At 40.5% G+C, this 23031-nt stretch overlaps 1 protein-coding gene across 1 annotated transcript in view; it reads left to right on the top strand.

The window, feature by feature from the left end:
- Positions 1-23031, top strand: part of NTN1 (netrin 1) — a 155683-nt gene that overhangs the window by 61584 nt on the left and 71068 nt on the right. Inside the window, exon 2 of the mRNA XM_063292596.1 lies at positions 21909-22097. Coding sequence (XP_063148666.1) covers positions 21909-22097 — 189 coding nt within the window. The remainder of the gene's footprint in view (positions 1-21908; positions 22098-23031) is intronic.

Below are 23031 nucleotides of genomic sequence, written 5' to 3' on the forward strand. Positions count from 1 at the left end.
ATTTGTCTTTTGAAAGAAAAAAGAGCCACATTATGTATTTAATTTGGAGGTATATTTTGGAGTGTGAAAAGTTTTTTTTTAAGGACATTACAGCATTAAGAAAGGAAAGTCTGAATATAATTATATTATGTAGGGACACACATCAAGGAGTGAATTATCACATATACTCTAGTTTCTCTTCCAATCATATGAATCTTTCACCTTTTACTAAAGGCTGTTGTTGAATTATCACATAAGACTTTACTTAGTGGCAAACCCAAGTTTTCTTGTGTGAAATGTCCCTTTAAATTTGCAGGTATCTTTGCAAAATTTGTTGTGACATGACAGTCATATGGACCCTGGGCCTGCCATTTTTCATGTGGGTGATCCCAAGTCCTCTCCTTGTCTGGAGAGGAATGACAAAAAGCCAGTCTATTTGCCAGCTCTTCATTCAGCCGTGGTTCTTGGTTCCACTTTCAGTGAAAGACAGCAGAGCTGTCTTCAGTTTGCCATTTCTTCCCTGGAAGTTGGGCTGCCATTTTTCAGGGGAGAAAAGAAGAAAGAAAAAGAAAGCATGAGATACAGCTCTGATGGTGCAACATGCTTAGAGTATCACTTTATTGTAATGAAGAGCGTCAGAAAAAAGCCTTAGCAGCCAGCCTCCTTCGGCACAGGCTAGGTGGTGACCTCCGTGCTGAAGATATTGCCTGTTGGTGGCTGACTTGGCTCTACAGTGAAACATCCAAGCAGCTGCAAGGTGTTTGCCCTGACCCAAGACTTGCCCTGACACCGCCCTGCAATGCTAGGCATGTTGGTGATAACTCTGGCCAGGGTGTCAGTCAAACAAGCCACTGGCCCCCTTTCTCCCTCAGATCTCTTCTGATAAACCCTCTGGGCATTAAGAAGCTGTCTGTGTTTGTGAAAGGGTCAGCCAGCCCCTGTTCACAAAGGAGCACTCTGTCAACCATTCTCAAGGGGCGCTAGCATATCTGAGCAAACCGGGAGCAAACAAGCTCTTCACACCTGTTTAATGTTTTGAAAGCAAACCCTGGGCCTGACAAGCTGGATCCAAGGCTGATTCCCTTTTGAAGATAGCAAACAAAAGAAGCGGAAGGGAGGCCTGCTGATTTTAACACCCAGTATGCCAGAGTGGACTCTGGCAACACACTAGTCATTCCTCCTGCATCCTTCTATGTGTGGCTTTTTGTAGGGCTATTCTGGGATGGGCTCACCCTTGACCTACGTCTTATGGGTCATTTGCTGATGTATACTTGCTTTCTTGACTATTAGCAATAGAAAGTTATATGCTGAACTACATCTTGGAACCCCACATTTGCCAGATTATTTACTATAATCTCACGTATACAGTATATGTACTCACAGAGACAAGAAGACGACTCAACATGCTTTTTATCTTACCACTTCTGCTTCTCGTGGCTTCCAGAATTTTGAATTATGCTCTTTCATACAAATTGTTCAGGTCTATACAACGTCTAGCTAAAAAGAATTCCAAGGGACAAATCCCAAGAATATCCTGGGGAAACTCCATTCCAAAAGTGGGGAATGAAGAATGCAACAGTCTGATCCTGATTCCTTTAGTTTCAGCCACAGATTTTCTTGCTTCAAAAGGGACCAAGGGGATCACTGGAAAATACAGGCCAGTGAGATTAACACAGCTTCCAGGCCATTTGGTAGAAATGGTAATCAAAGAAAAAAAAAGAAGTAGGCACATAGTGAAAGAAGACCAATTATTATAAAGTTTACAAAGTTAAACCTTGCCTCACCAACCTTTCAGAGTTTTTTTAGAGTGTCAACAGGCATGTGGATGGAGATGACCCAATTGCCATTGTATACTTGGATTTTCAAAAAGCCTTTGACAAAATTCCTCATCAAAGGCTCTTGACTAATTGCATGGGATCTGTCCTTTTATGGATTGCTAACTGGTTAAAAAGCAGTTTAAAAAAAAAGTGTAGGAATAAATCAGGATTTTTTTTTTTTAGTAGAGGGAATTAGGAAGTAGGGTCCTTCCTAACAGTAGATCAGTGTTATGACTGATTCTTTTTAATTTGTTCAGAAATTAGCTTGACTTAGGGGTACGAAGTGATCTGACCAGGTTTATAGATAATAAACTACTACTGAGGATGGTAAAGACCAAAAGTGATGATACAGAGCTCCAGAAATTTTTCTCTTTAAAATTGGGTAAATGGTTAACCAAATGCCAAATGCAACAGTGTGCAGAGTAAGGCACACTGGGACAAAATGTCTTAACTTCATATGTGTACTGATGGAACCTGTGTTGTTTGTAACTAACCAAGAAAAAAATATTGGCATCATATTGGATACTTCAATAAACATGTCAACTTAGTGTGTGAGACAGCAGTAAAATAATATAAATTCCATACATGGATCAAAGAGATAGAAAATGCCAGTGTTGCAATGCCCTTATATAAATCAATAGTACGTCCACAACTATAGCCTTGGAGAAAAGGATATAAGAAAGCTTAGAAGACAACAACCAAAATGATCAGGCAGCTTGAATACTTTTCCTATGAGAAAAGTCCAGGATGTTTAGGACTCTAGCTTTAAAAAAAGATAACTGAGAGGGAACATGACTGAGATGCTTAAAGTCACATATGGCATAGAGAAAATAGACAGGGTGAATCTTTGCTCCTTTTTGCAAAACACTAGGACAGTGTTTCTCAACCCTGGCAACTTTAAGATATGTACATTGATTACTATGGAATTCATAAGCAAGATCCAGAGACAGCCACTAATGTGGGTGGCTTTGGATTGGATATTTTCATGGAGGACAAGTCTTTCAAGAACAATTGGTCCTTCAAATGCCTCCAAATGCCAATTCCAAGAGAACAACCATCCAGAGTTGTTTGTTGAGATGGGCGGTGAAGAAATATGATAGATAGATAGATAGATAGAGAGAGAGAGAGAGAGAGAGAGAGAGAGAGAGAGAGAGAGAGAGAGAATAAACAGCAGTGATAGAGCGGTACATCTCCAATTCCTCCTTGTGAGCATCTCCTTGTGAGATGACCAGAGGCATCTGTGAGAAACATATACTGGATTACAATGACTCTTAGCCTGATCCAGCATAGATTTTCTAATCTGTGTTATTATAAAGATTACTGAGATAGTATGCTTTGAATATTCTGGTCAACTTTATAAAGTATTAGTATTTACTGATTCTTGGCAGGGTTTGTAAATAACTAAAGGAAATATTTTGGGTTGGCAATCTTGTTTCATTTATTACAATTATTGGTAAGTCTGAAATAACAAGCTTCACTTCTGACAGGCAGTAGGATATTGTTTCACCTAGCAGAGGAATTTGTTTTTCTGTGCAACAGGGGGAATAAAAACATAATACAATGAATATTTCAACCAGATAAATATTAAGAAAAACTCTGGGTATCTTATTACAAAAATAGATCAATGACATAGAGACTGTTACGTAGGAACCAAGAGTTGCCTCTTATGTCATTACTTCCTATAAGTAATTATGAGAAAATAAAGACTCCCAGATTAAAAAATATCTGCTAGTTCAGAGATAATCCTGTTAATATATTTCAGATCATGGTGTCATAGTATACCTGGTTTTATGACAGCATGAAGAATCTATTATTTCCTTGTAGAATTGTGCAGGAAGTATATAATAATAAATAGAACATGGAGTTAATCTATGTTCAGTGGCATGCAGAACAGCTATTTTAGTTTTATCCTACACCCCCAGTGAATGGAGCCATTTGCTTAAAAGACTCTGGATCTGGGTAACACTGCACTAACTCCTCCGTAAACGTCCTTAATGGATTCTCATTAACATGTGAGACGTTGCAGGCATTCTCTCATACAATATACAAAGCTGCAGACAATCTGTATTCACTATCTGTCTGAAGTTGAATGAAATGAGCAGAGGAGCTGCTCTGCTCTGCGCTGCACGTGGGTGTTGCTGAGTAGATTTTCACAAATTTGAAATTTGTTGAATTTTGAAGGATTGAAGTATGGATCTTGGAATGTGTATTAATAGGTGCAGCTACAAATCTCTTTGTAGGTGCTCCTAGTACATTATTTGAATTCTCGAGAGGCTGCAATCCACCTCATTAATGATTCTGAACATAAGGATCCAAACACTGACCCTTCAATTCTAAATTTCAAGGTCAGGAATAAGATGGCAGCATGATGCAAATGCATATTTGAAAAGCATGCATGTGCATTTGTGTGTGAAATTTTTCTTTTGAAAACTTGAGACTATACTCCCTCAGATTCTCTTTAAATTTTGATTGCTAGTTTCTCAGTAGTCCCTTTGAAAATTATGAATATTTCTGCTTCCACTTATGTGGGGGTAATAGTACATGAAATGAAAATCCAGGATCCAGGTTTGGACAACAGAGTAACATGCCATTGGGTTTACCGTGACTTCTGAACTTGGGCTGGTTGATTCATTAGTAGCTAAGGAAGAGCAATAATTACTTGTCACAGGTTTATGTACCTAAAGCACAATCTGGCTTATCGTTGAAATCTTGAGAAGGGAAGATCTTATAGTGAACTCCCCTTTCAGCCTCTAACAGAGAGAGAAACCAAGCAGGAACAGCCATAAAACAGGGTATTGTTAGTCACAATTTCATTTCCGTAGGTGTGTGTAACATGTGTGTTGTATTGGTTAAGGCATTGGACCAGGATCAGGAAGACCCAGATTTGAGACCTTCTTCAGCTGTGGAGTTCAGGACTTTGGACCATCATTCTCTCTTAGCCTAACCTACCTCACAGGCATGTTGTTGAAGGGAAAAATTGGGGATGGGAGTGCTATGTATGCTGCCTTGACCTCCTGCAGGAAAGGCATGATATAAATCCTAATAAGTAAAATGGGGGCTGGACACTCACAGTGCCAAGTGAAGTATAAACAACTGCTGAGAAATCAAAGTATGAACAATGTCCTCCAGTTCTGACTTTTTCATGTCTTGGTTTAGTTGTCAAGCACAGTGCCAGCGTGCTCTGCTAATTCCCTTCTCATGTGGGTTCTAGGAAGGCTCTGCCACTTTTCTGTCTTAGGCTTCAGTTTAGATTTGAGGGCACTCCTTTCGCTTTTTGATGTGTTCATAAATTTACCCTTCTAATAATAGATTAGTATGACTTAACTCTTTTTTCATTAAAATCTCATTCATGCAATAACTTACCTTGTATCTTACAACATCGTGTATAAGAAGCACATTACTGGGTTGGATAAAATGGTTTTAAAAGTGACCCAGTTTTCCAGAATAAATATATTTCAGTAACTTATCAGATATACTGAAGCAATCAGCAAGCAGGATATGCATTTCAACAGAAGTGTAATGGAAAAAAAGGCTCTAGTCTTATTATTAGTCCCTTCTCCTCCTGGTTTTACAAGAGCTTACGGCACTCCAAAGATAAGCAAGACATTTTTTTTCCTCGCTGGATAGAAAACCCCATCTGTAGCTGATAGGCGCAGTGCTGCGATCCGGCACCTCTTGCGTGAGGCAAGGGGAGCCTATGAATGGGCATGAGGAAAACACAAAAGTTAAGCATAGAGGAGTTGCCCCAGCACGGGGAACGGCTGGCCTTTTTCCTCTGACAATCAGCCACAGAAGATGTCAGTGGAAAAGCATAAAACCCACATAATGGTTTTCATTGTTCACCAGCCTCCCTGCCCCCTGGGGCCCCCGCCCCATGCACACACTTTCACAGCGGGAGGATCAGCCCCTGAAGGAGCCTCCTCCTCCTCCTCCTCCCCCCCCACCCCCCACCCACTCCCAAACCCCACCTTGGAAACTGAGGATCAAGCGTCTCTGGCCAAGCTACACCACAGCAGCACAAATACTTGGTTTTGTTCTGTTGGGTAGAAACAAGCAGCTTGACCTGCCAACTGTTCCCTAGAGCCAGCTCTGCCTCTGAGGAGAACCCAGGGCTTCCCAAGAGCTGCAATCTGTCAAGCCTCTGTTTGCATGTCTGGCACATCAAGCAGCTGAGCTGCAGTTTATAATTCATGGGCATGAGGAGGAGGACCTGGTAAGTGCTCCCAAAGCGCTCACACTGTGCTCAGTTTCTCTTGCGCAAGGCAGGAAATCTGTCAGAAAGGAAGTTGTGGCTCTGTCACCCTAGCTGGATGAAAATGTATGTATGTTCTTCTGTGAGAATAACCATCTTTTCTGGTGATGAGGATTGCTTTGTTTGGTTTCCTACAACATGTTTCTGGAGTTCAGTAACAAAGGCAGATAAAGACATCTTCCTTCAGTTCCTTCTCCTGAGGGCTGTCCTACCTCTTATTCATTAGTCATATTTAACCCCTCTGTTTAAAATGAGGTGAGCTTTTTATCTTTCAAGGCTTGAGTTTTGCATCAATATGGATGATGTTTAAAATTGCATTCCCGTTAATAATCAATAATGTTAGCTCCTAGGCATTTATGAATTCCAGTGTGGATTAAAATTTTCATTCATCTATAACAGTGTTTCTCAACCTTGGCAGGTTTATGCTGTGTGGACTTCAACTCCCAGAATTCTGAGATTTGAAGTCCGCACGGCTTAAAGTTGCCAAGGCTGAGAAACACTGGTCTATAAGAATTGGTTGACTTGATGGAAATAATCTATCCAACTATTCTGATGGTAGATATTATATATGTTTGAGATAATACTGTCATATGATTTTAAGTATGAGAATTTACAGAGATTTATATCAATCTGTTCCTCTGCTATGAATGGGTGGAACTGATTTGCATTATCTAATAATATAGTTTGCACTTTCTAAAAAGAAGAGAATACTTTCAGTCTTCGTAGCCTTTGACATTAGAACTGATTCTCATTTCATCTGCATTAATAGTTCAACAGTAGGTTGAAGTATAGAGTTTGAAATCAAAATAAGGCTGGCTTGTCTGGTTTTTACTACTGCTTTGGTTATTATTTAACCGAGTAAACTGAGTACAGACAGCTACTCAGTTGGCATAGTTGGCATAGTGGTTAAGGCACCGAGCTAAAAACTGGAGACCATGAGCTCTAGTCCTGCTTTAGGCACAAAGCCATCTGGATGACCTTGGGCCAGTCACTCTCAGCCCCAGGAGGAGGACAAGGGCAAACCACTTCCGAAATCTTTCCAATAAAACTGCAGGGACTAGTCCAGGCACTTGCCAGGAGTCAAGACTGATTCAAAGGCACCAAAACAAAAACAAAAAACCTTGAGTATGCCAACCTAAGTAGCCTACATAATTAATAGTAAAGTGGCTAAAGCAGTGCTTGGATATAATCCAAAAAATGATAGAATGATCTCAGTTTGAATTCAGGGCAAGCCATCTAACATCACAGTGATCCAAATATACGCCCCAACCACAGATGCTGAAGAAGCTGAAGTAGAGCAGTTCTATGAGGATCTGCAGCACCTACTGGACAACACACCTAAAAGAGATGTTATTTTCGTCATGGGAGACTGGAATGCTAAGGTGGGCAGTCAAATGACACCTGGAATTACAGGTAAGCATAGCCTGGGAGAACAAAATGAAGCACGACATAGGCTGATAGAATTTTGCCAAGACAATTCACTCTGCATAACAAACATTATCTTCCAACAACCTAAGAGATGGCTTTATACATGGACTTCACCAGCTGGACAACACTGAAATCAGATTGACTACATCCTTTGCAGCCAAATGTGGCGGACATCTATACAGTCAGTAAAAACAAGACCTGGAGCTGACTGTAGTTCAGATCACGAACTTCTTATTGCACAATTTAGGAACAAACTAAAGAGATTAGGAAAGACCCACAGATCAGCTAGACATGGCCTCACTAATATTCCTAAGGAATATGCAGTGGAGGTGAAGAATAGATTTAAGGGACTGGACTTAGTACAAAGGGTCCCGGAAGAGCTATGGACAGAAGTTCGCAACATTGTTCAGGAGGCGGCAACAAAATACATCCCAAAGAAAGAAAAATACAAGAAGGCAAAATGGCTGTCTGCTGAGACACTAGAAGTAGCCCAAGAAAGAAGGAAAGCACAAGGCAACAGTGATAGGGGGAGATATGCCCAATTAAATGCAAAATTTCAGAGGTTAGGCAGTAGAGATAAGGAATTATTTTTAAACAAGCAATGTGTGGAAGTGGAAGAAGACAATAGAATAGGAAGGACAAGAGACCTCTTCCAGAAAATTAGAAACATTGGAGGTAAATTCCAGACCAAAATGGGTATGATCAAAAACAAAGATGGCAAGGACCTGACAGAAGAAGAAGAGATCAAGAAAAGGTGGCAAGCATACACAGAAGACCTGTATAGGAAGGATAACAATATCGGGGATAGCTTTGACGGTGTGGTCAGTGAGCTAGAACCAGACATCCTGAAGAGTGAGGTTGAATGGGCCTTAAGAAGCATTGCTAATAACAAGGCAGCAGGAGACGACGGCATCCCAGCTGAACTGTTCAAAATCTTGCAAGATGATGCTGTCAAGGTAATGCATACTATATGCCAGCAAATTTGGAAAACACAAGAATGGCCATCAGACTGGAAAAAATCAACTTATATCCCCATACCAAAAAGGGAAACACGAAAGAATGTTCAAACTATCAAACAGTGGCACTCATTTCACATGCCAGTACGGTAATGATCAAGATCCTGCAAGGTAGACTTCAGCAATTCATGGAGTGAGAATTGCCAGATGCACAAGCTGGGTTTAGAAAAGGCAGAGGAACTAGGGAACAAATTGCCAATATCCGCTGGATAATGGAAAAGGCCAGTGAGTTTCAGAAAAACATCTATTTCTGTTTTATTGACTATTCTAAAGCCTTTGACTGTGTGGACCATAACAAATTGTGGCAAGTTCTTAGTGGTATGGGGACACCAAGTCATCTTGTCTGCCTCCTGAAGAATCTGTATAACGACCAAGTAGCAACAGTAAGAACAGACCACGGAACAACAGACTGGTTTAAGATTGGGAAAGGAGTACGGCAGGGCTGTATACTCTCACCTTACCTATTCAACTTGTATGCAGAACACATCATGCGACAAGCTGGCCTTGAGGAATCCAAGGCTGGAGTTAAAATCTCTGGAAGAAACATTAACAATCTCAGATATGCAGATGATACCACTTTGATGGCTGAAAGTGAAGAGGAACTGAGGAGCCTTATGATGAAGGTGAAAGAAGAAAGTGCAAAAGCTGGCTTGCAGCTAAACCTCAAAAAAACCAAGATTATGGCAACCAGCTTGATTGATAACTGGCAAATAGAGGGAGAAAATGTAGAAGCAGTGAAAGACTTTGTATTCCTAGGTGCAAAGATTACTGCAGATGCTGACTGCAGTCAGGAAATCAGAAGACGCTTAATCCTTGGGAGAAGAGCAATGACAAATCTCGATAAAATAGTTAAGAGCAGAGACATCACACTGACAACAAAGGCCCGCATAGTTAAAGCAATGGTGTTCCCCATAGTAACATATGGCTGTGAGAGCTGGACCATAAGGAAGGCTGAGCGAAGGAAGATCGATGCTTTTGAACTGTGGTGTTGGAGGAAAATTCTGAGAGTGCCTTGGACTGCAAGAAGATCCAACCAGTCCATCCTCCAGGAAATAAAGCCAGACTGCTCACTTGAGGGAATGATATTAAAGGCAAAACTGAAATACTTTGGCCACATAATGAGAAGACAGGACACCCTGGAGAAGATGCTGATGCTGGGGAGAGTGGAAGGCAAAAGGAAGAGGGGCCGACCAAGGGCAAGATGGATGGATGATATTCTAGAGGTGATGGACTCGTCCCTGGGGGAGCTGGGGGTGTTGACGACCGACAGGAAGCTCTGGCGTGGGCTGGTCCATGAAGTCACGAAGAGTCGGAAGCGACTAAACGAATAAACAACAACAAGCAACAGTAAGAACAGACCACGGAACAACGGACTGGTTTAAGATTGGGAAAGGAGTATGGCAGGGCTGTATACTCTCACCCTACCTATTCAACTTGTACGCAGAACACATCATGCGACAAGCTGGGCTTGAGGAATCCAAGGCTGGAGTTAAAATCGCTGGAAGAAACATTAACAATCTCAGATATGCAGATGATACCACTTTGATGGCTGAAAGTGAAGAGGAACTGAGGAGCCTTATGCTGAAGGTGAAAGAAGAAAGTGCAAAAGCTGGCTTGCAGCTAAACCTCAAAAAAACCAAGTTTATGGCAACCGGCTTGATTGATAACTGGCAAATAGAGGGAGAAAAGGTAGAAGCAGTGAAAGACTTTGTATTTCTAGGTGTGAAGATTACTGCAGATGCTGACTGCAGTCAGGAAATCAGAAGACGCTTAATCCTTGGGAGAAGAGCAATGACAAATCTCGATAAAATAGTTAAGAGCAGAGACATCACACTGACAACAAAGGTCTACATAGTTAAAGCAATGGTGTTCCCTGTAGTAACATATGGCTGCGAGAGCTGGACCATAAGGAAGGCTGAGAGAAGGAAGATCGATGCTTTGGAACTGTGGTGTTGGAGGAAACTTCTGAGAGTGCCTTGGACTGCAAGAAGATCAAACGAGTCCATCCTCCAGGAAATAAAGCCAGACTGCTCACTTGAGGGAATGATATTAAAGGAAAACTGAAATACTTTGGCCACATAATGAGAAGACAGGACACCCTGGAGAAGATGCTGATGCTAGGGAGAGTGGAGGGCAAAAGGAAGAGGGGCCGACCAAGGGCAAGGTGGATGGATGATATTCTAGAGGTGACGGACTTGTTCCTGGGGGAACTGGGGGTGTTGACGACCGACAGGAAACTCTGGCATAGGCTGGTCCATGAAGTCACGAAGAGTCGGAAGCGACTAAATGAATAAACAACATGCCAACCTGAATAGAAAAATCCTTCCACTAAGTGTTTAATGCTTCTGATGTTCTTATATACATGAATGTCTGGTTTCCAGGAACAATGAGTTTCCATTCTTCTCAGTTCCAAAGCCATAGAATTACTTCAGGACTGGAGAACCTGTGACCATTTAGATGCTCCTGAAGTACAACTCAAGACAACCCTCTGAGCATAGTCAATGGTGAAAGGTGCTGAAGCTGAAACTCCTTACCTCTGATTTACATAACAAGTTATTACATTGTATCTGACTTTGGTTTATCTTTAAAAGCTAATCAGGGTCAGACCTTGTTGGTCCTTGAATTGGAAATCACCAGGAAATCCCAGGGCTACAAAAGAAACCAGAAAGTTGAAAAAAGTCGTATTGAACCCCTCCTTTATTATTGCCATGGAAATAACAAGGTCATGTCTATGAAGTCATCAGAAGTCAAACTCAAGTTGAAGATTTTCATTCCTCTTCCCACTTTAAAGCAGTGATTCTCAAACTGTGATCAGTGGATCACTGATGGTCTATGGAGATCAGGTGGTCCAGAATGATTTAAAAGTTTCTAAAAAAAATAGTCCCCAAAACCTGACTTGTGTTCACTGCTAGTCAACTTGGTGGCTGCTTGCAACATCTGCCAAAGTCTGTGACTGCTTCCCTGCAGTGGTGCAAATTGCAACTGTTTAGCATCTCCACAGTGATGTCACATGACTTCTGTTTCCATCAAGAAATCTCTCTGTGGAGCTTGCAGACTGTCAGCACTGCTTTGGACATTTTGCTTGACACTATATGTTGCCTGTGAGACAGCATTGCTAATAGGGAACAGTAAGAGTAAGATATCACAACTTACTCCCAACCTGCTTGCTTTCTATGAAGCAGTAGACCAGTTTCTGTTTCTACTATTTCCTGGCTTACATAAGCATTTATGTTCTTTGAGTTCAGTTTTGCTATGACTTACCACACTGGGTTATCTTTACTTCCCATGAAAGTGAACAGTGGCTAAAACCGGGTTCATTTAAATATATAAATGGCAATACAAGTAGCAATGTGAATACTGGAATTCTGAAAACTGGCAATAGTGAGAAGTTCTTGAATTCTTGATTATGGATTGTGAATCCATGTGCTGTGCTAAATGGAACTATGATCTTGCAGAAGAATCCCCAAAAGTAAAGTGTAAAAAAGTATGACAATATCTCAAAATGGGATTTCATTGACTGGAGAACATTTCAAACATCCAGTGCAAGGTGCAGCCAACCTATAGCTAAAATGTAGTGGTGATAGGAGAGGGAATGTGTGATTCATATGTAAATACAAAACATAAAAAAATTCAAGGGAATTTATTATTATTATTATATTTTATCCCTCATATATATATATATACATATATGGATGTAGGTATATGTGTGTGTGTATATACACACACACACACACACACACACAGACTATATATATTGTATATATATATATGCAGAGAGTAAAAGAGAGAGAGAGAGAGAGAGAGAAACTCCTATTTTCCCCACAACCACCACCCTGTGAAGTGGGTTGGGCCGAGAGAGAGTGACTGGCCCAAGGTCACCCAGCCTGCTCTCATGCCTAAGACAGGCCTAGAACTCACAGTTTCTTGATTTCTATGCCAGCACCTTCACAACTACAGATGAAGCTACTAAATGCAGTAAACTCTTGATTTGATAGACTCATGAAAGGAAGCCAAATGTCAGTTAAAGAACAAATCCCAAATGATTTTTTTCAAGTATAAAAACACATTCAGACTACTGCTGTGAGGGGAAGGGCAATCCCAGAAGGAGCTAGAGAGAAAAAAGAGACAACATCCATGGCTGAAGTGCTGCCTGGGAGCTGTTAGGGATGAGACCATGATTGCTAGGTGACAGCAGTCCATGGGGCCTGGCCACAGCAGGAACGCTTCTGGGTAGGCTTTTGCCCACCATTTCTGTTGGATGAAACCACCATTATTCTTGGCCACCTTGGTCAGACCAAGTCCCTTATTGTCTGAAATCTGGACAAAATTCAGATCCAACATATTTTGTCTGCTAAATCCACAATGTGCTGAACAATGTGCTTAAATCAATTTACTGTAAATGCTCAGTTATGACACGTGTTAGAGCATTGAAGGGAAGATCTGGTTTACTTTTTCTATAACAATAAGCCTGCCCACATAATTCCCTGTGCCTTTGTAGTTCTAAATGAAAGGGATTAGAGTTTCAGGTGTGAGCCAGTTATAATCTGGCCCAACTCTCTAATCAGCCTTCAGTAAGTTCCAAATTATTCTGGGCATAATTGCATGGCTTGATCATTATAGTAATATAAAATCCAAGTCTTCCAGCAATCCTATTCCTCTCTAGGAATCTAATGTGAAGTTTACTCATTTAGACCACAATTGTTTGTTGTAAGTTTGGGGACTAACTTAGCATCCTGCTGAAGGAGGCTGCCACAGGCCTCCCATTCACTGGATGGACAGTGAAACCCTTTGAGATCATTGCACATTGCAGGGAAGAGTGGCCTTCATATTATCAGGCATGATGATCTTCAGAGCGGGATTTGGATTCTTAAAAGACAGTTGTTTTATGGTTGTTCTGCTCATAGTTAACTGTTTTCATAAACTCCCAAAGTATCCCTTCTATTATTTGAGAATATTTTATTTGAATCATTGTTCAACATGGTAGAAATCAGTAAACTAAGACTTCTTGCAATACTGCTTCTTGCAATATTGCTGATCAAGAACTCTGTGTCAAAGCATGTGAGCAGCCAAGCTTCTTCAGCAAACCTCCCCAGGATTAGGAGCAGGAGAGGAAAGAAATGAGCAACCATTACCAATGTTTCACTTCAAATAGCAGAGTAGCTGTCGCTCATAATCACTCAAGCCTGCCAGAGCCTTTCCCTGGATCTTTACATTCCTAGCACTTCTGTCTGAGTTGTGGGATGTAACTGTGCTCCCAAGTAAAAAAGCTCCATTCGAAGTAGGTTAAGCTGCCACCATCTGTCCTTGAATGGGAGATACCACCCCTTCTCATGTTTCTCTGGAATTTTGATGGGGGAGAACAGGCAATCCCCTTTCCCCAGTGATAAAATTGTATACAACTGGGTCCAGTTTTCACTTTTACCCAGAATCTCTAGGTAGTTTTAATGCTCATCTATACTCCACACTGGAGTAATCATGAATAAAGGATTCTTATTTTAGTAATTGCAGTCAAGTGAATACTTGGGGAATAAGTTAGCTGAACCAAGTTATCAGGCCTACCTCTATAGTACATACAAGAGCTAGTAGTAATCATTTGTCATCATGATAGACAAACAAATAAGCAGGACTGAAAATGTGAGGAAAAATGAAACTATACAACAGAGTAAAGCAACATTAAAAAGAAATAAATCATCTCTGACACATTTGCCTGTACCTTCCCTATAAATTTCACCATGTGGGTTCCAGTTCTTCCAGGGACTAGCTGGCGTAATCCACTGCACCCGCTTTCCTAAACAAATTGCCACATTTACCCCGTAGGAGCAGGGCCGCAACTAGGGTCTGTGTCACCCGGGGCAAACATGGATTCTGTGCCCATTTTGGTGCCCCCCCAGCGCGGTGCCCGGGGCACATGCCCCGCTTGCCCCCCCCCAGTTGCGGTCCTGCGTAGGAGGATCCCCCCCCAAACAACTACCTCTTTCAAATTTTGAGGGGGGGGGGTCACTTATACTTTGTGATAAAGAATAGATGTTGAAACAAATGGATGGGCAGGTGATGCAGACATTGCGACTGAAAAGCACAGATACCTTTGAAGATTATTCTAAAAAACCTTTTTTGGGGAGGGCTTGCTTGTCTGGTCAATTTTAGCTTTTCTAATACCTAATCAGAGATTCTCTCTCTTTTTTTCCCATCTCTATCCAGTTACCTCTTCCCTCTCCTCACCTTAACTCAGTTTTGTTCTTCTTTCTCTTTCCTTCCCCTCCCTTTCCTTCTCCATGCAGCTTTTCCTTCCCCATCTCCATCCTGTTCTCCTTTTTGCTGTTGCTGTTGAAAGGAGAAAGGTGTGTAGTGTGTGTGTGTGTGTGTGGGCACGTTTTTTTTTCCTGTATGTTAGAACTACTTTACCTGGACTGCAAAAATCCGGACTACCATTATATGTCATCAAAAGGATACAGAAAACTCAAATTCTTTACTGCCAACAGAGGTGATATAGATTTTTGCAGCTGAGATGTGGTAGCCTGACTGTATATAAGAATAGTTTGTCTGTTTGAAAGAGAAAAAAATGGTTGATATATGCAGATAGGATCCATTAAAAATGTACATAGGTTACATTATTTTAACTTATTGTAATTGCTTGTTATTCTATTAATATACATTAATTTATATTTATATATTTATAATTTATATTTATATATTTATAATTTATATACATTGATTGTGCCTTTTTTGGGAATATGGTTTCTGGCAGGTATATATACACTCCTACATAGATCTATTTATTTACTCAGGCTTACATGCTACAGTAAATATGTGCATAAGGATATGTAAGTTTATCGCATTCACACATTTATTGCTGAAGGGAAAGAAGTCTGAAAGATTGGTTTCAGCTGGAGGTGGCAAACTTAGTTTGATAAAGTGTAAAAACTGGGCATTGGACAAGGTTTTTTCCCCTTGTCTTCTCTTCCAGTTGGTTTGGGTCTTCTTAAAATCAAGATCATGCTTATTTCAGGAAAATACAGTGATTTTTGAAAGGAGAAATCAGGTTCTGAAAAATTTTAAACAAAGCTTTGTATATTCTCATTTGTAAAGTATACATTGTAGCCTAAATAAGAAACTACCCCAAGAATATAGATCTGAAATTGTATTATTCAGAAGAATTAACTCACATCATTTCCTGATACTTCCTTATAGTCCAAAATAAGTTCATTGTTTATAGGAAGTTCAGTCTGAAGGCTTTCAACCTGCAGATATATTGACAATGCAGACAAAGGTCCTTGCACTTGTAGCAGAGATAAGATGAGACAATGAAATGATGAGTAAATTGCAAGAAAATATACAGTATGAAGACATTAAAAAAGACTTTGTGCTTTAGCCTAGTGATAAAATCTTAGAGCCAGTTTGGCCTAGTGGTTAAGGCGCTAGGCTGGAAACCAAGAGACTGAGAGTTCTAGTCCCACCTGAGGCACGAAGTCAGCTGGGCGACCTTGGGCCAGTCAGTCCCTCTCAGCCCTAGGAAGGAGACAAGGGCAAACCACTTCTGAAATCTTTCCAATAAAACTGCAGGGACTAGTTCAGGCAGTCACCAGGAGTCAACACTGAGTTAAAAGCAACAAATAAATAAATAAATGTGATGGATGATCCTCAGCACTTTTGGATCTCCCAAGATCATATGGTTCCAAGGCTTGCTAATCACCAGATCTTAGTTGCTATCTGTGGCTTGGTTATAGTCATACTATACATGGGTTTGTTTATGCTAAATAGGATAAATTAAAATGTCTGAATGACATGGAGACAAGGACCCATTGGGGGCAGAGCAAAGATGATGCTGCCAGATAGCAGTGGAAGAAAGGATTTCCCTATATTCAGGAAGCCAGCCAAACATGCTAAAAAGAAATTATAGGAAGCTTCCTTCTTCTGAATCACACCATGTTCATTTAGTTAAGCCAATGATGTTGGGATAGGGAGGACAGCAAAAATGTTGGCAGAGGAGCAGTAATTCTGCAGCAGTGTAGAAAAGTTGATGGTTGATTGATTATGTGCCATCAAGTCATTTTTGACTCCTAGTGACCACATAATACTATCTTCTGTGACAGGCGACAATGACATTGGGATTGCAATATCAGAGGCAGTTGCATCTGTTTCAGTTTTATTGACAGTGAATGTTAGCAGCTCTCTGGTGTTTTAGATAAATCAGAAGTTCCAGACACATCTTCAAATATTAAGGATCAAGAGTTGGGCCTTTTTCATGCATAGTATTCTACCACTGAACACTAGCTCTTCCCAAGTCATTATGATTGAGGAAGAAGCTGGTTGCAGAGCTCGCTCATAATTACAGCACTTCCACCTTTTTGTGAGCTATTTATTGATACATACCCAGCCCAAGTTCAGAAGAAAAACTATTTATCATACCACAACATTTAACTGCTAAAGAACAAGGTCACCTTCACATTCCATTTTCCTCTTTGATATGAATAGCAGATATTTCAAACTCCTCCTGACCATCCATCAGCCTTTAATCTTTACTCCTTTTTCTTATTAAGTGTATTAGCATCCCTCATTTATTTTTGGATGTAGTTGAATGGGGAAAGGTTAAAAGTATTTCTCATTAAGGCCAATTCCCCTATTGGGCAGCATCAAGCTTAAGAGGCTGATAATGGATATTGCCAGTGAGTGCTGGCTAAATGCCAGCTCAATTCAAGGACAGGATATTTAGAAACTGGGCATTCCAGAAAGGTAAAAACAATGGTTTCTGATCCATCCCCCTCTTGATGAAATTAGAATTCGTAGTTCCAAAGAAAAATGTGATTTGTAGAGCCTTGTTCCTATGAACAGGTGCATGAGGGAAGTGGAGAATAAATAGCAATATGTGTCTGCTCTGGATCGAAAATAATTAAGATGTGTTGTAATGTGTGATAGGACAATGATGATAGAACCCCAGACACAACAAAACCCCAGTGACTTGGCACAGTAAAACAGCTTCTCAATGGTTACTTTGGTGATAAAACTGTTGCTGCCCTCCAAACTAGAGCAGGATTAGAAATGGGGGAGCGTGGGGAGGAGGAAACCAGGGACATGCAGATAACTTGAGTTTTCTGAAGGTTGGATAATTGGCTGTGTGTCGATAGTTGGAAACCCTGTTGTAATAAACAGGGGTGCTGTTTGTGACATACTGTGCTTGGAGTCAATAGTTTTAGATCCAAACGAGAAAGGGAGAAACTGGAAGGAATGTGAACATTAATACAAGGAGAGCAACAAGCAACCAGTGAGTGAGAGGCGTGCTTGAACTAGATGCCATTCTAATAATAGACCATTTAATCTCTGCAGCAAATCCCATGGGAAAGGAATTTACAGCCAGACAAGCAGGGAAGTAGGGAATGGACCAGACCAGGGTTTGTGCTATGGCCTTCATCTGAGAAGGGATGAACTAGAGCCCAAAGGATGTTGCACAGAACTGCGTAGAACTGACTGAATGAGAAATGGATAGCTACTTCCCATGCTACATATGTCTTACAATCCTTAGAATGTAATTATCGGCATGACATGAGCCTCCTGGAGGAATAGTTGAAGCCAAGTTTCAGTGCCTGATAGCCCAGACACACTGCCCTTTTACAGTAGGTGCAAGGCAGGATAGGACCTCACTTCAGCGTGAAGGACAAAACTCTGCTGAGCCTCTGAAACTGCAGATTCCTGAAGAAGTTTCAGTAGATAGCTGGCACTTGAAGAAGTGCTAGGTTGCAAGGAGAACCTCAAGTGGACAACCTTGCTTGAAAGTGGTTCTCTGAATAGATCACTGCCAAAAGTTAACAACTTCATATGAATGGGCTGTACACCTTGAAAAGGAATGAAGGAATGAATGAAGGAATAACTCAGAGCAGTCCAAGATGGAATAATGTCAGAGATTGGATCTGTTCCTGCTTGATTTTTTAAAAAAACTATTATTATTTTAGTGTTGCATTTTAGAACCCTGACCCCTGATTATCAGACTACTCATGGACTCAGACTTGGCCTGTGGGTGCCTAATCCTTGAACTATCCAATGACCTTGTTATACTGGACTTTACTGTGTTACCCTGAAGGCAGGGTATTGTGCTGGATATCCTTCTGTTTCTTCAAACCTCCGTGATACATTTTGTAAGCAAATTTGTTATGACGCATTTGCTTAAAATATAAACTTGGAACGAAATTATGGTTTTATGCGTTACACTGCAGTTAATAGCGACTGGATTAATGTTCTATATAGAATTTGGAAATAAACACTCTGAACAGAATTTTAGAAATAGAAGCTTGGGGTACAGTTGAGTCAGAGAATGGAATTGCATTGCCAGGAGTTCATTAAAAAACTGTATTATAATTTCAGGACAAAAAATTATGCAAAATATCAGTTACCAGATCTAATAAGCAAATATCAGGCCTTTATTTCCCACTGGCAGCATGAGCTAAACCTAGGAAACTAGAATGGATTTACAATGTCCCAAAGCAGGATAATAAACCATGAATCACAGCACCATAATGATGAGCCAGGGATTCATGGTGTGGATTTCTGCAACCTCCAAGATATTTGCAAAGGACACCACTTTAGGGTAGGTTTTTTTGTATTATTTTTATTTTATTTTATTTATTTTCTATCCCGCCTTTATTATTTTTATAAAGAACTCAAGGCGGCGAACATACCTAATATGCCTTCCTCCTCCTATTTCTTGATAGTTTTTGGAGAAAGCAAGAAAAGACTAACATTTTGACTAAACCCTTATTAAAGTATCTTCCAGGGCAGAAGGATGGGCCATAAGCTGACATATGCTGTCATGGAATATGAGTGATCAGGAAATGTGGGCTTGTTTTATAAGTTATTATTAATTTATGCTAAATAGGTTTAGTGGGGAACCCTGAGGAAATTATTCTCCGGTTGTTATATTACAAGTTCTAGCATCCATCAATGTGGACCAGGCTAGATGGGAGCTGTGGTTCACTAACTGGAGGGACACAGGTTTCCTATGACTTCTTGGGGCTATCTTGGAAACATACAGTATTTCTGCCATTGCTCCCTTCCTGTGGAACACTCTTCCCCCAGAGGTGAGGCAGGCCCCCACTCTCCTGGCCTTCCGGAAGGGGTTAAAGACCTGGCTCTGCTATCTTGTGTGGGGCGTGAGGAGGGTAACCAACCCTGGGGGTGGTTAGCACCCTGAAGATGTTTCTGTAAATCAAGAACTTTTTAACACCTATGTCTTGGATTATATTTTTTATTTAAGAATATTGTTTTATTATATTTTAACTTGTGTTTTAACTAGTATTTATTCTCACTTTATTGTAAACCACCCAGAGTCACTCTTTGAGTGAGGTGGGTGGGGACTAAATTTGAAATATAGATAAATAATTTTTAAAAAATGGAATTTCAGCATATGACAGACATTCCTCAGTGCTGGATGACATGCTATCCAGAGAATATATCTGGCTCAGGGTTGAACTGTTGAGTTCTTGATGCACTCTGAGCTTCACTATTTTCTTACAGACATTTCATTGCCAGGCTAGGTAACATCATCAGTGTGAGGGAAAGTTGGATTTGCTGGCTGTTTATATATAGTAGCTTATACTTAGTGGGGAAAATATCAGGTACACTTTGCATTTTTCCTCATTTCACTCCTTTCAAGCTAGGTAAATTTATTTAGCATGGTATTTTCATCTTGCCCCACCCAATCTTGGAACACACGGATAGACTCAACCACAGTTTCAACTGGGAAATTGTTAACATTTTAGATCAAGCTAAATCCAAAAATGCTAGGGAATTCTTTGAAGCTTGGTATTCAGACATATCAACCATCAATAAACACATAGAGTCAACACCCAATTTACATACCATTTAAAATATACAATCAAAAGCCTAGGAAGGAAATAAACAGCCTAAAACACATCTCCTCCAGCAGCCAACAGCCAGATAACCAGGAAACAGCACCAGATAAACAGGGAAGAAACAATATCAAGGAGGAAGCCACACCCCTACCAAGACTGACAGGGCAAGCTACTCTATCTAGCCAGCCAGCAAACCCCACTCTGCCTCACACTGATGGTGTTACTTAGCCTGGTAATGAAACATCTACAAGAAAACAAATAAACTCAGAGAACACCAAGACCTTGACCTGCTATCTTTTGGTTCAAGGCATTCCTAGAACCTATTCTGGAATGTTCAAATTTGTTCAGGTTTTGCCAGAAATCAAGTAAGGTTACACTTTAAATATGTATTAACTGTACTTTAATGTCCTTACTTAAGGGTGGAAGGCAGGGAGGAAAAATTGTCATTGTATCAATTATGTGGGTAATAAAGTTCTGGGTATGTTTTGAAAATTCACTTGCTTTACTTACATAATTTATTGCCTTACATATACAGAGGGTAGGATAAAACCTTTCTTACAATCAAGCTTTTGCAGCAAATATAGTGAGTATAGAAGTGTAGCTGCACTTTGAAAATCTGACGCATTCTCAGGAGAGAGCTTCCCATAAGCACTTCCAAAGAGCTCAGAGTTTTCTGGCCGATGACCTTCAAAGGTACTGGGCTACAATTCCTGTCACTAAGGATACCATATTTGAGCTGCAAAAATATGGGCAACCACTAGATTAAAAAAAATGCAGAATACTCCAACTCTTCACTGCCATCTAGTGATCATCTGGATTCTTTTCAATCAATGTATAATAGGCCCACCTATTATTCTTAGTTTGCTTGGCCCTGGGTTGTGGAAGGCTGTTCTGTTGAGTCCATTGTGTGTGCACAACTGAAACATATTGTTATTTATCTGCAGAACAAGGATTAGTTCAACCTCAATCTAGTTTTCCAAATCTGAGGCTTTGTGAAGAGTTACAAAACATGCATCTCTGCAATTCTTTATCTTAGTCTACAATTCGTCTAATTCCAGTTGTGCTCTATGTTTTAAAATTTCTTTTCTAGGTTCAAGTATACATGCGAGAGCAAGAATGATGCAAAAGTTGCAATATCTCATTTAACCGAATTAATTATATTTCAGTGGATTTGTATAAAGTCACAATCAAGTTGACTTGATTGATACAAGTGTTTTCTTTCAGGAAGGAAGGACTAGGTCACTGTGTATTTGAGTGTTCATAAATTGGGAGCTTGAACAGTATCTTAACTGACATACATCAAGAGAAGTCCATCTTCCAAATCTGATTTGGATTTTATACTACTTGCTCAGTTAGTTGTCAGCTGTTTCTGGGAAACCTATTTTTTTTCTGTGACTTGTTGCTTTCTGCAGTTTTACTCTGCAATGATGTTTGGGTTCAAGGCATACCTTGTGCCTATTTTCATATATACATGTTTGCTGATAATATACTTAGACCAGGTACCGTTTCATGCCAAGCCTATCAATATCCAAGAGCCACCAATCACTACACTTCTGCTTTTCCTCCTCCTTTCCAGCTTGTAACTGCAACCTGCATGCCAGAAGGTGTCGTTTTAACATGGAACTCTACAAATTATCTGGTCGCAAGAGTGGAGGTGTCTGCCTTAACTGCCGACACAACACCGCTGGTCGTCACTGCCACTATTGTAAAGAAGGCTACTATCGGGACATGACCAAACCCATCACGCACAGGAAAGCATGCAAAGGTATGTGTGTCATATGACCAATGTCCAACAGAGAGAAACGACAGGGTTATTTCTACCTTCTATCCTCTGTGATATCTACAGATATTTTTCTTCTTGCCTTCAGTTCTTAATGGCTGACTATCTGGGCGTAGCACAGCAACCTTCCCCTGCTTCTGTGTTCACAACAATATTCTCTTCCATTCTACCTGCCTTATGTTTATGCTGAATATCCACAAGAGATGGGGAAGAAATCCTAAGAGATTTCAGTTGGGATCATGGAAGTAGAACAAAAGTTGCAACTTTGGGCCCCCTCTCACTTACCCCAAGTCTTTTTCGTGGGGTGAGAAAGTTCTTTTTTGTCTCATTTCATTTATTGAGCTGTAGAATAATTGGAAAGACCAGGAGACTGATTTTTCTCTTCCATGGGAAATACATGAAGGACAAACTTGTGCAACCCTCTCTAGACCACCCCTTCAGTTTTCTTCTTTTTTCAGTCTGTTTTTGGAAGATAACAAAATTTAGCAACCTGAGAGAACTAGCTGTGAAGCTGGTGTTAGAGAAAAAGAGATCTGGGCAGTTTAATCCTGAAAGTGCCACTTGTCTGGACCATGACCTGTGTCCAAGAAACTGTAAAGCTTTCAGGATTTTAAGAAAAAAAAAGATCAGAAGTCTGTTTTGTTCAACTTGTCCCAGCTTATCAGCCTTCCTTCCTCTTCTTCCCCCCTTCAAACACACAAGCACAGACACACATATATAAATGTTGAATGGCTTGGAGCAGCTATTCAGAACATGTGTGACTTGTCAAATAAAAACAAAGACATGGAAAAGGGACCTCAGACCTAAAAGAAGAAAGACAAAGGTGTGAATGGATTGTTGAGGTTATTCAGATCAGCAAATGGGCCTCTTACATCAAAAACAGAAGTTTGCCTTCCCTCCCCTTTTCACAGGTGTGCAT

Source organism: Candoia aspera, chromosome 2 (genome assembly GCF_035149785.1).
Source record: "Candoia aspera isolate rCanAsp1 chromosome 2, rCanAsp1.hap2, whole genome shotgun sequence".
Lineage (NCBI taxonomy): Eukaryota > Metazoa > Chordata > Lepidosauria > Squamata > Boidae > Candoia > Candoia aspera.